The 12,647-nt window shown below is 55.6% G+C and overlaps 1 protein-coding gene across 3 annotated transcripts in view; it reads right to left on the reverse strand.

Annotated features, from left to right (window-relative positions):
* EPHB4 (EPH receptor B4) overlaps nt 1-12,647 on the reverse strand; it is a 30,648-nt gene that overhangs the window by 1,229 nt on the left and 16,772 nt on the right. For all 3 annotated transcript variants that reach the window (XM_045462216.1, XM_045462218.1, XM_045462215.1), the window contains exons 3-16: nt 12,259-12,546; nt 11,138-11,534; nt 10,026-10,181; nt 9,508-9,840; nt 9,078-9,202; nt 8,519-8,684; nt 6,674-6,776; nt 6,398-6,462; nt 6,166-6,279; nt 5,831-6,078; nt 2,432-2,647; nt 2,005-2,154; nt 1,404-1,597; nt 1,029-1,184 (exon numbers count right to left, since the gene is read on the reverse strand). In XM_045462216.1, the coding sequence (XP_045318172.1) occupies nt 1,029-1,184; nt 1,404-1,597; nt 2,005-2,154; nt 2,432-2,647; nt 5,831-6,078; nt 6,166-6,279; nt 6,398-6,462; nt 6,674-6,776; nt 8,519-8,684; nt 9,078-9,202; nt 9,508-9,840; nt 10,026-10,181; nt 11,138-11,534; nt 12,259-12,546 (2,711 nt within the window). The remainder of the gene's footprint in view (nt 1-1,028; nt 1,185-1,403; nt 1,598-2,004; nt 2,155-2,431; nt 2,648-5,830; nt 6,079-6,165; nt 6,280-6,397; nt 6,463-6,673; nt 6,777-8,518; nt 8,685-9,077; nt 9,203-9,507; nt 9,841-10,025; nt 10,182-11,137; nt 11,535-12,258; nt 12,547-12,647) is intronic.

The following is a 12,647-nucleotide window of genomic DNA, read 5'->3' on the forward strand; positions in this document are numbered from 1 at the left end:
ATCAGGAAGGCCAGCAGGGGAGGGGCACGTCAATAGTTGCCAATAGTTGCCGGCAGTTTCCGGAGGATTTAAGAGCGGGGCCTCAGTCCTTCTGCACAGCGGCAGTAGAGGGTGGGGTAGGTAGCTGAGCAGGGCTGGCTGGTGGGAGGTTGCGGGGGCCACAGGTTGGGGCTCCAGCAAGGATTAGGAAAAGGCAGAGAATCAGCGAAGGGGAGGAATGAAAGAGGGAAAAACGCGCAAAATGAGGTTGGGGGAAGGGGCTGCACAGATTGCTTTAGAGGAGAAAAGAGAAGTCAGAAGAAAAGGTCGGAGAGAGAGGAAGAGCGGGTGGGGAGGAAGGGGGCAGGGGCGAACACGAGCTGCCCCGCCCCCCCCATCCTGAGGCCTGGAGCCTGAGATAAGGGAGAATAGCAGAGGTGGGAAATAGAGAGCACGAGTCTCTTGGACAATCAGGGAGCAGGGAGGTCCATGACCTGCGCTGCGGGGAGACTGCCTCCCACCCCCTGGTTCCTAGATTTCTCTTCCTTCCACGTGTTATTCAAACCTGGCCTGAGAAAAGAGCCTGGGAGGGAAATGGGAAGGCAGAAAGGTGGAGCGCCAGAGGGGCCGACTGGGGGAACAAAGTGAGAGGCAAGTGAGAGGCGTTGGAACCATAAAACTATTTAACATTAAAGCTGGAAAGGATCTCCAAAACCTAGTCCAACCCTCTCCTTTTATGGGTGGGGAAAACAGCCAGAGTTGTCACTGTTAATGTGAGAGCAGAGCCCGGAATGTAGATACGCCAGGAGAGATACCTATGGTGCGGCAGGGCCATGGGGTGGCGCAAAGGGGTGAGCTGGGCAATGCCGGCCTGGGAGATTCTGTGGGCTCTCAGCCCCCAGAGCTGTTACTGCTTGTTTCGGTGGGGGTGGTGGTGGTGGAGACTCTTGCTAACAGGGTTTGCACCAGGAATCTCCCCCAAAGGTCCCTGCTAAACCTGGTCCCCAGGTACCCCTCAGCCACCACCTCCAGCTTCTGCCACGACTTACTCAGCGGAGATCTGGCTGACCAGTTCGAAGGAGCCAAAGCCAGCGGCTGCGAAACTTTCTTCGTATCTTCCCATCTTGATGGCTCGAAGCCACTCACCCACAGAGCCGAAAGCTGAGTAGTGAGGCTGCCGCTGATCCAGGAGTGGGTGCGAGGCCCTGGGAGGCAAGGATGGGGAGGGGCGCGCTGAGCTCCAGGGCTACATCAGGTGGAGACTCTGAGCCCAGCCTCGGAGAAGGAGGCAGGGACAATCCCACAAACCACCAGAGGGACGGATACTTCTGAGGAGGAAGGGCGGGGCGGGGCGGGGGGGGGGGGGGGCGGCTCTCAGGTGGTGGCAGAGTGTGGGAAGGAAGCCCGCTGTCTGGGATCCTCACCCGCCATTCTCCCTGGCCACGATTTTGAGACTGGCTGGGTTCCGGATCATCTTGTCGAGGGCGCTGACCACCTGGGGGAAGCGGGGCCGTGCGTTCCGGTCCTTCTGCCAACAGTCCAGCATGAGCTGGTGCAGGGAAGTGGGGCAGTCTGGGGGCGGGGGCAGCCGGTAGTCCTGTTCAATGGCATTGATCACCTGGAAGGACAGGTAGGAGCACTGGGTGAGGGTCTCCCGGGAACACTGGGGTGCCAAAGGACTCCCAGAAAATGGGGACTTAGCAGATGCCAGGAGAGGTGCCATAGCCCCCGAGAATGGCAGATTTGGGGTGGGGGTCCTCCTGGCCGGGGCTGAAGCTGGCTGTGGCTTGAAGCCCCAGTGGCTCTTCGGCCGTGATCTAGATGAGTAACTTCCCAACCCTGCCCTCCTCTGTGTCCTTCTGTGACCAGACGTGCTGTATCAAAGTCTTGGATACAAAGATCAACTCTACTCTGTGCCACCCTCAAGGACAACAGCGATTAGCTCTCTGGGGACCCCACTCCCCAACCCATATCCCAGGCGAGAGAACATTTCAGGTAAGCTTGGTAGGACTATGGGACACTTACATCCTGATTGCTCATGTCCCAGTATGGACGTTCCCCAAATGACATGACCTCCCACATCACAATTCCGTAGCTCCAGGCATCACTAGCAGATGTGAATTTCCGGAAGGCGATGGCCTCAGGAGCTGTCCATCTGATGGGAATCTTTCCCCCCTAAAGGTGAGGAGGGAAAAGGTTAGCTGAGGGACTCACAGGACCCAGGCATCTGGCCCCCTGCTTTTGCCTTCCCCCAGGCCTCCTTTCTTTCTGGGACTCAGACACATAGCTCAACTCTGTTCTTTTCCTGGACACCGGAAGTTGGGTTCCCTAAGTTGACCGCCCCCTCCATGGTCTGTGCCTACATCCTGACCCTGAACTGGAGCTGCCAGTGCCTCCCATCTTTCCACCTGGCCCTGAGAACCTAGTTCATACGCAGGTCCCCCAGCCTCACCAGAGAGCTCGTGTAGGTGGGGTCAGAAGAGTTCTCCTCCAGGAAGCGGGAAAGCCCGAAGTCGGAAACCTTGCAGACAAGGTTGCTGTTGACCAGGATGTTACGGGCAGCCAGGTCTCGGTGGACGTAGCTCATCTCAGCCAGGTACCGCATGCCTGAGGCGATGCCCCGCAACATGCCCACCAGCTGGATGACGGTGAACTGCCCGTCGTTCAGCTGGAGACCAGACGAGGGAGAGGGCACCATCAGGCCGGCGCACCTGCCATCCCCCCTTCCTTCCGCTGACCTCCCAGATAAGCCCTCCTCCTTCCCAGGTAAGCCCTCCTCTTTTCTCTTACTCTGAGCTCTCTCAGCTCTCACTACAGTAACCTGACATGATGTTCAAGATTATACGATTATTTTTAACTTTTTTTTGATTTAGGGGCACCTGGATGGCTTAGTTGGTTAAGCGTCAGACCCCAACTCAAGTCATGATCTCACAGTTCGTGGGTTTGAGCCCCACGTTGGGCCCTGTGCTGACAGCTGAGAGCCTGGAGCCTGCTTCAGATTCTGTGTCTCCCTTTCTCTCTGCCCCTTCCTTGCTCGTGCTCTGTCTCTCTCTTCCTCTCAAAATCATAAACATTATTTAAAAAAAAAAAAACTAAAAAAATCATTTTCTTCTGTTTAGCCTAGGGCAGGGCTTTATATCCAGGGAGTATCAACAAATCCTTTTAATCTAGTACTTTTTTTTTTTTTTCAGTTTTTTACTTTTTAAAAAAATGTTTTTAATGTTTATTTTTTTTATTAAAAATTTTTTTTTAACATTTATTTATTGTTGAGAGACAGAGAGAGACAGAGTGCGAGCAGGGGAGGGGCAGAGAGAGAGGGAGACACAGAATCCGAACCAAGTTCCAGGCTCTGAGCTGTCAGCACAGAGCCCGACGTAGGGCTTGAACCCATGAGCCGTGAGATCATGACCCGAGCTGAAGTTGGAGGCTCAACCGACTGAGCCACCCAGGAGCCCCTAATTTTTTCCTTATTTCTGGCACAACTCTTTTCCCCCCATTTTTAAGTAGGCTCCGCGCCCAGGACAGAGCCCAGTGCGGGGCTTGAACTCAGGATCCTGAGATCAAGACCTGAGCTGAGATCAAGAGTCAGATACTTAACTGACTGAGCAGCCCAGGCGCCTCTAGTATGTTCTTTTTATTTGGAGGCAACAGAGTGGCTGACAGTTGAGGCGTGCCCTAAACTACCTGTCTACAGGTGCAGAGGCACTGTGCTGACCCAAAGAAAGCTTGCTCAGCCCTCTTGGACCAGCTGTGTGTAGCCTGCAACACGGCAGTGAAAAACTGGGTGCGATCAATGAACACGGCGCCAAAGCCAAGACCTAAAGCCTGACCTTGACCTTTACAGAGTCTGCTCTCACCGGATCAGCCAAACAGTTACAGTGGACAAATCCCATCCTCTGGATTCAGCAAGCACGCAGGGGACCCTTGGCAGCCATGCAGGGCCAGGGCCAGAGTCCAAACCCTGAATTCTGAACCCTCCTCTAAGCCTGCCCCTGTCCCACACCTCAAAACTCAGCTTGCAGAAACGCCGCTGGCCAGATGCTCGGGGCAGACGCCAGGGTTCTCTGTGATTCCTCTCTTCCTCACCTGCCACTTACAATCCATCAGCAGGTTCTGCTGGCCCTGCCTCCAAACCACGTCCCGAATCCAGCCACTTCTCCCCATCCTGCTGCAACTGCCGTGCCCCAAAGGATTGCGAGTCTCCCCACTGGCTCTTGGCTCTTGCCCCCCAGCACACCAAACGGAGCTCCTAAAATCACCTCTCTTGCCGAAATCCCTCCAGAGGCTTCCCCTTGAACTTCTAATCAAATCCAAACTCCTTACTAAGGCCGTGAGGCCCACGTGCTTCTCCTCCATCTGCTCCTGCCTGGCTCTCTCTCATCTACCCAAATGTCAGCCCAAATGTCCTCTCTTCTTCTTCTTCATTTTTAAATGTAATCTCTACACCCAACGTGGAGCTTGAACTCACAACCTCGAGATCAAGAGTCGCATGCTCCACCGACTGAGCCAGCCAGGCACCCCAAATGTCATCTCTTCTAAAATAGACCCTCCCTCCCTCTCTTGGCAACCAGACCTTTGTATGGTACCAAGGAACAGAAGCTTGTGTCCACAAGGAAGGGTCGGGCCTCCATCACACTACCCCAAGGCCTGCCTCAGCATCTCTCCTGATGAGAGCCAGAGAGCCTGTCTCTGGATGGGGTGTCATGTGAGGTACACAGCACCCCCGATGGAGGCTGGCCACACATATTTACTTTTGAACTTCTCAGAACATTAAATCTATCTTCTCTTAAAGGAAGTGGAGAAACAGTGACCCCATAGGGAAGAAGCTGATAAATCCAGAAGGTGAGACATTCAAAGGAATAAGAGGCCCAGCTTTTCAGAATGTCAGTGTGTCAAACAGAGAACGGTCCTGGATTTAGAAGAGGCTCAAAAAAATAACCACCAGGAGAAACAAAACACAACACAACAAACAAACAAACAAAACCACTAAGTGCAATGCTTGAACTAGATCCTGGTTTGGAGGAACCAGGAGGAAGGAGACATCTGGGGGACAACTAGGGAACTGTGAATATTGACTGGGTACTGGATGATCCCGAGGAAGCATCATAATTCTGTTAAATGCAATATCTTGCTCTGTAGGAAAATGCGTTTTTTTTCCCCAAAAAGATGTAAAGTTAAAAAATAAAACAAAATCCAGTGAAGCCTGTTAAAGTGATGAAAATTAAAAGAAACTCTTCCCTATCATCTCAAGTCACTTTTCCAAATGATCTGTATTTAATTTTTTTTTTTTTTTTTTTTTTTTTTTAGGGTGACAGAAGGTGGGAGGGGAGAGGGACAGAGGGAGAGAGAATCTTAAGCAGGCTCCATCCACAGAACCCCACTCGGGGCTTGATCCCACAACCCTGGGATCATGACCTCAGCTAAAAATCAAGAATCGGACGCTCAACTGACTGAGCCACCCTGGCGCCCCCAAAATATCTGTATTCCAAAAGCTTATTTGTTTACTTGTTAATTTCCAGTCTCCTCGATTATACTGTCAAGGGCAGAGATGTTCATGGCTTTATTCCCAGGACCTAGGACAGTGGCTGATGTGCCAGGTGGCACTCAGGAAATATTTGTCAAAAGGACAAATGACCATCCTTCCAAATCTTGGGGTCAGCTCGCCCCACCGAGAGGCCATTGCCACTCACGGCCGAAGGGAAGGCCAGTCCCAGGAATTCAAGCTGTCCCGAAGGCAGAACAAAGGGCAGAGGAGGTGTGATGTGCACCCCACGATCTACCTTGGTTCTGAGCTCCTTGGCTGTGCTGGGGGAGGGAGGGGGGTGCGGGAGGCTGGGGGCAGAAGGCTCACCCGTAGGAAGGAGTCCAGGGCGCCGTTCTCCATGAACTCGGTGAGGATCATGACGGGCACGCTGTTGGTGACCACGCCCTCCAGGCGGATGATGTTGGGGTGCTCGAACTGGCCCATGATGGAGGCCTCACTTAGGAACTCCCGCCGCTGCCTCTCTGTGTAGCCCCCTTTCAGGGTCTTGATGGCCACACAGCTCTCTTTCTTCCCTGGGGCCTTGAGCCGCCCCCGACACACCTCGCCAAACTCGCCTTCAGGAAGGACGCTGAGGGTCAGCCCTCCTCTGCCCACCATCTGGCCCTCCTTTTCCTCCCACAGGCGCCCAGCCTTCCTCTCACCTGCGCCAATCACCTCCTCAATCTTGACATAGGAGACATCGATCTCTTTTGCAAACTCTCTTACAGCCTCATTAGGGTCTTCGTAAGTGAAGGGGTCAATGTAGACCTTAGTACCTGAGGGATCACACAGGCCCCGTTAACCGAGAAGCAGCTTCCCATGCACTCAGATGCCTGGGTTCTCGGCTCACAGCTCTGCCCCCAGTCCTGCTTCTTTCAGGACACGCCTACCCACCGTGCCCGATGAGATACTGTCCGTGTTTGTCTGAGTATTCAGCTTCTCTCCCGCTGCTCTGCTTCCTGTGGCCAATGGGAAAGAAAAGGTAAAATGAATCCCACATCTGTGCGTTCCCAAAGGGACAGGACCGGGGGGAGGAGGAGCGGGGATGAGAGAAGCTTCCAAGAGAAAACAAGTATCCTGGGGCATTGAGGGAGGTTTGCCTGGAGCGAGCGGGCAGGTGGACAGCTACACGGGCCTTCCCAAGGGCCTCCAGGTGCCCAGAGCCCTCACCTGAGGCACAGGACAGCGATGACGATGACCACCAAGACCAGCACCACACCCACGACCGCCGTGCCTGCGATCAGGGCCAGCTGCTCCCGCCAGCTCTCATTCTCTGGGGGAGAAAAACTGGTGATCAAGAGAAGCCGACGGCCCCTGGGGACCCCACACCAGCCGCAAGGCACGAGCTGTGTTCCCTTGCGAACAGGCCCCCAGTAGGGTGGGGGGTACGGGGAAGGCGGAGGAGACGCAGGGTCTGGGAAGCACAGTGGTTTTCAGACTGCTTTCCACAGGTGGGGGCCCCTCCCAAGTCCCTCAGGGCAAGAGAGGAAGTTTCCAGACCTAGTTGCGGCAAGAGCAGTTTGATTTTGTTCAGTTACAGATACTGGTGATCACAGAAAGTCCCCAAGGGCTAAAAACGAAAAGGTTTGTAGCCAAACAAGTGGAAGTAACCCAGATGTCCATCAACAGATGAATGGATATATAAAACACGCTGTAGCCATACAACGGAATATTTTTCAGCCATAAACAGCACTGATACACGCTATAATATGGGTGAATCTCGAAAACACTCTCCTAGAGGTGCCTGGGTGGTTGAAGGGCTCAGTCGGTTGAGCATCTATCTGACCCCTGATTTTGGCTTAGGTCATGATCTCAGGGTCATGGGATCGAGCTCCATGTCAGGCTCCAGTGTGGAGCCTGCTTGTGATTCTCTCTCCCCCTCTCTCCACACCCCCCCTTCTCTCTCCCAAAATAAACTTGAAAAAAAGAAAAAAAAGAAAACATTGTCCTGAATGAAGGATGAAGCCAGTCTCCAAAGGCCACAGAATGCACGGTTCCTGTTTGTATGAAATGTCCAGAATAAGTAAATCCACAGGGACAGAAAGTAAATTAGTGTTTGCCAGGGGCTGGGTACACTAAAGGGCTATAGTATCTCTCTTTGGATGCTGAAAGGTTCTAAAATTAATTGTGATGGTCACACAACACTGAATATACTAAAAGCCACCGAATTGTACACTCCAAGTGGGTGAATTGTATGGCATGTGAGTCCCAGCTCAATTAAACTGTCAAATGAAAAGGCTCAGAAAGCTACTGGGCCAAGCATAGTAAGTTTTTTTTTCTTTACATTTATTTTTGAGAGACAGAGTGAGACAGACCTCGAGCGGGGGAGGGGCAGAGAGAGAGGGAGACACAGAATCCCAAGCAAACTCCAGGCTCTGAGCAAGCATTCAGCACAGAGCCCGAAGCAGGGCTCGAACCCATGAACCACGAGATCACGACCTGAGCCGAAGTCAGATGCTCAAATGTTACCCGGGGCTCCCGGGGCCGAGCATATTAAAATGAATAGGTATGGGGTGCCCGGGTGGCTCAGTCGGTTAAGTGTCCGACTCTTGATTTTGGCTCAGGTCATGATCTCATGGTTTGGGAGTTTGAGCCCCGCATAGGGCCCTGCGCTGACAGCGGGAGCCTGATTGGGATTCTCTCTGCCCCTCCCTTGCTCGTGTGCTCACTCTCTTTCTCAAAATAAACAAACATGAAAAATGAATAAATAAAAATAAACAGGTGTCACCTCAGTTAATCCTTGGAGCCCTGTGAGAGAGGCCTCGGGATATTGCCACTTTGGGGGGAGGAGAGAGGTGGGACTTAAGGAAGGGTCAGGCTTCTGCCGAAAGTCACACAGCCGGAAAGCCACCGAGCAGGTCTCCCCTCCCAGCTATACGTTTTGGTTTCTGCAGCCTACGCTCTCCTCACTAGGCCAAAACGCCTTGTGGTTGAAAGAGGAGCATGGGAACGTGACTTTGGGGGTCCTCCGAGGGCACGGGCAAGGCCTGCCCATGCCCTGCTCCCCAGGCTCACCGTCCAGCTGTGTTTGGCTGTGGTGCTCCTGGCCGAAGGGCCCGTAGCCGGCCTCGGAGCGCGCCCGCACCTGAACCAGGTAGCTGGCTCCCCGTTTCAGTCCCCGCAGCTCCGCCCGGTTTTCAGACGTCTTCAGGAACCGCACGCTGCTGGGGCCCTCTGTGCCCTGTCCGAGAGGAGGGGCTGGCTGTAAACCCCCGCCCCCCGCCACGTTTCCACTGCTCTTCCCACCTCTCCCTCCCTGCCCTGAGCCTCCCCCATCATTGCATCTTGGTTCCCCTGTGCAGCAAGAGGGGCCTCAGAGCTCATTTATGTATCCACTGTGCTGGGTGTTTGGTTTTTATCATAGCATTTAATCCTCGCAGCCATTCTGTGGGGTTGGTACCTGTAATTGACTTACAAACTCAGAGAGGCCAAGGGGCTGGCCCAAGGTCACACAGCTAGTACTCAGCAGAGCTAGAATTCAAATGCCTATTGGATGCCTGTAATTGAGGTATCCCAGTCCCCAAACACATCCCCCTGCCCACCCCAAACCCCCAGGGGCAGGTCCTGCTCTCACCTTCTCGTGGTACTTGACCTCGTAGTCCAGCACGGCTCCGCTGGGAGCCCGGGGAACAGCCCAGGCCAGGCTCAAGCTGCTGGGTGATGACCTCGTCACCCGGATGTCGGACACTGGGGGCGGCACTGTGAGGGAGAGGACAGGGTAGGGTATTTGCTCGTGACAGGTCTGTTCCCTGTCTTTCCAACTTTGCCTCTGCTGGCTACACCTGTGTCGGTCCTCCGGCTGTTCCAGGAGTTGCCTCTGACTCTCTCCGCCCCGTCCTGAAAGCCTGCCTGCCTCGGCACCGTTTTTCACTCGCTGTGTCTGCCTGTTGCCCTGCAAGCCCTGACTTTCCACGCTTCCCGGCGGCCTCACTGCCCCACCACCGACTTTTGCCCTTCAGGCCTTGGGGCCAGCTGCGTCCCTTCCAGCCGGCTCGAAGTCTCACCCTCACGGTCAGTGGTGACATTCACAGCCTCAAACGGGACAGGTCCGGTGGCTAAGGAGGACACCCCATTCGAGGCGGTGACCTCGAACGTATAGGTGAAGTCAGGACGCAGCCCACGAATCGCCACCCAGGGCTCCACAAGGTCCCGGGGGCCAGGGTCGAAGGTCAGGTCTCCTCCGCAGGGTGTGCAGGACCCCCCAGGGCGGCACTCCCGGCAGCGCAGGGCATACGTGAGGTCATCTCGGCCCCCGGACTCGAGGGGGGCGCTCCACTCCAGGCGCAGGGAGGAGCCATTCAGCCGGGGAACCACACTTCTCGGAGCAGAGGGCGGCGCTGTGGGACACCAGGGAGTCAGGCTGACCCGCTCAGCAGAGAGGGGCAGTGGGGCACGCAGGCAGCCTCGTGACTTCTTGTCTTGGCTGGGCACCAGCAAGCCAGGGCCAAGAGGAGGAAGGCCGGAGAGGCTGGGAGCTGGGGTGGGTGTCCACCCGCCACCCCAGGGGTCACTGGTCACTTACTGGTACAGGGCGCACCCCGGGAGTCCGTGAGGGCCCGGAAGTACCCAACGCGGCACTGGCAGACAGGCGAGCCAATGGTGTTGGAGTGGCTGTTGGCTGGACACGACTGGCAGGACCCCTCCCCATTTAAGGGCTTGAAGGTGCCTTGGGCACAGGCTGAGAGAGAGACAGCGTTCATCAGAAACATTCAGCTGCTCTTAAAGTTGCGTGGAGGGCACACAGGGAGCGGCAAGGGAAGAGCTCAGAAACTTCGCCTCTAAGAGGAGAAGGGGACCCTCCCTCCAGATCAGGGTTTCTGACCTTTGTTAACCTTGACACCCCCTACAAATACCCTCTGGCAGTCTGGTAAAACCACAGACCGCTGCTCAGAATTATGTTTTTAAATGCACACCACTAAATACACCGGATCACAACAGAGACCAAGTAAACTGAAGTACGATGATCAAAACATGAGAAAAACAAGTTTGTGCCACAGGAATGAACGTGTTTTCTTTATTTACAAGGTAGAGTGGCAGGCCCGATGGCCACTGTAATACTGAAGCCCTGATGGGCAAAAAAATGCAGCTAGGACATTCCTGAATCTTCTGGAACGGGCTGGGAAAATAGCTGTGATTCGAAAGGTGTGCAAGTCTCAGGTCCTGCTGTGACTGCTGGGCCCTGTCACTGTCAGAGGCCAACTGCAGGTGGAGGTGAGTGACAGTAAGGTCATTTTCTTTTCCACAGAAGTTCCCAGATCCCTTATGTTCAATCTACAAAACCTGAGTTTTGCACGCACGCGCTAGAGAAAAATAGCTAAGTGAGAATTCAGTCTCAGTAAATTAGAGGAAACCACAATGAACAAGAAACAGAGACCACGATGCCTTTGTCCTCAGAGCCCAACAAGGTACCCTCGTCCTGCGGTCAGCCCTGCGTCCCTCACCCGTCATCCAGGAAAGAATTGGGGACATAGTGAGGAGAAAGGGTGTGTAAGAGCTCAGAACTATGCTGGGGGCTCTGTACACAGGCCCTGGGAGTGAGTGCCCTTGAGAACAGAGAAATGTTCAAAACGGAAATTGGAGCGGGTCCAAGAGCGGGGTATGGGCGAGCTGCACGGAGAAGACGCTGGGCCTCACCTCGGCACTTGGTATTCCCCTCGGCGGCCTCGAACCCGGGGGCACAGCTGCAGCCCGTGACCGGCTGCTCAGCCCACTGGCCATCCTCCCGGCAATAGAGGCTGGGGCTGGGGCCCGGGGTGGGGACGGCGTCAGCCACACAGCTCCCCGCCACGGGCACCACAAGCTCCCGAGGCACAGTCTCCGGGAAGCGGGTGAGGTTCACGGTCAGCTGGGCGCACTTCTTGTAGAAGAGGTGCAGGGACAGCAGGGCCATGCAGGCACCCTGGTCCTGGAAGGCCAGATAGAAGCCAGCCTTGGTGAGTGGGCCCAGACGCAGCGTCTTCACGTTCACCTTCCCGGTTGCCTCGGCCCCAGGGCGCTTCCGGGTCAGGTGCTCAGCAGCCACTGTGTCCACCTGCCAGGAGCAGGGAGAGACTCATTGCCAACTGTCCTCCGCTCCCCGAGGGCCTGGGGGACTCTTTTCTTCTTTCCAGCTCACCCTCTCCCTGACCACCTCCGTTCCTGTTCCAGAGCCTTCTCTCCACTTGCCTGCAGGCCCCAACATTACCCATTAATGCCTGCTGAGCTCCTATGATGCGTCCAGCCTCTGTCCTGCACCCCCCACCTTTCTCTTCACTCACTCACCCTACAGACATTTATCAACACCTGCTCTATGACAGGCCCCTGGACTCGGAGCCGAGGAAACAGGAACGAAGGAAACAGAGAAGTTAAAAGCATGATGAGATCTGTAGCTGGCGGGAGACCCCAGGGCAAAGGCGTCCCGGGGGAGTTGAAGCTTGCAAGGCAAGTAAGAATCGGATGGAAGGCACAGAAAGGAGTCTCTGAAGGGCAGGGTGTACTCGGAGAAGGTGGGAAGTGGCAGAGGTGGTCTAGACGACGCCCTCCTCCCCCCCCCTCCCCCGCCCCGCCCCAGGGGTCCTGGGGGCAGCTCAACTACACGTGACTGCTCCACCCAGCCAACCACCTTCTTCCCGCTCCAGGCTGCAGCATCCTGCTTCCAGGCCCCAGCGCCCCCGCAATCCCCCAGGGCCTCGGAAGCTAAGCCATTGCCCCTGGACCACAACGGGCCTGCCGCAGTCCCACACTGGCCGGCGGCTGGGTCCCGGGCGCCCGGGTACCTTGATGTAGGGGTTCTCCATCCAGGCTGGCGTGAAGGCTGTGGCCGTGTCAGCATCGCTCTCGAAGTAGAAGACAGTGAAGGTCTCCTTGCAGGAGCGCCCGGCCCGGGTCAGGGACAGGCACTCGAGCATGGTGAAGCGAAGCGTGGCATACACGTGGACAGCTCCCCGGCGCGGGACCCAGCCGGTGCGCAGCCAGTGGGCCAGGCCCGGGGCCCGCTGCACGTCGCACACCTCGTAGGTCCGAACGCTGTGCTGCTCTTCATCCAGGCCGCTCAGCTCCTCCCACTGTGGGGACAGTGGGGGGAATCAGCTTGGGGGCTGCTTGGGGGGGTGTCTGTGATAAAGCAAGGAGGGGTTCAGGCTGCTGTGATCTGGGGGCTGGCGGC

The sequence above is a fragment of the Leopardus geoffroyi genome, chromosome E3, assembly GCF_018350155.1.
Source record: "Leopardus geoffroyi isolate Oge1 chromosome E3, O.geoffroyi_Oge1_pat1.0, whole genome shotgun sequence".
Lineage (NCBI taxonomy): Eukaryota > Metazoa > Chordata > Mammalia > Carnivora > Felidae > Leopardus > Leopardus geoffroyi.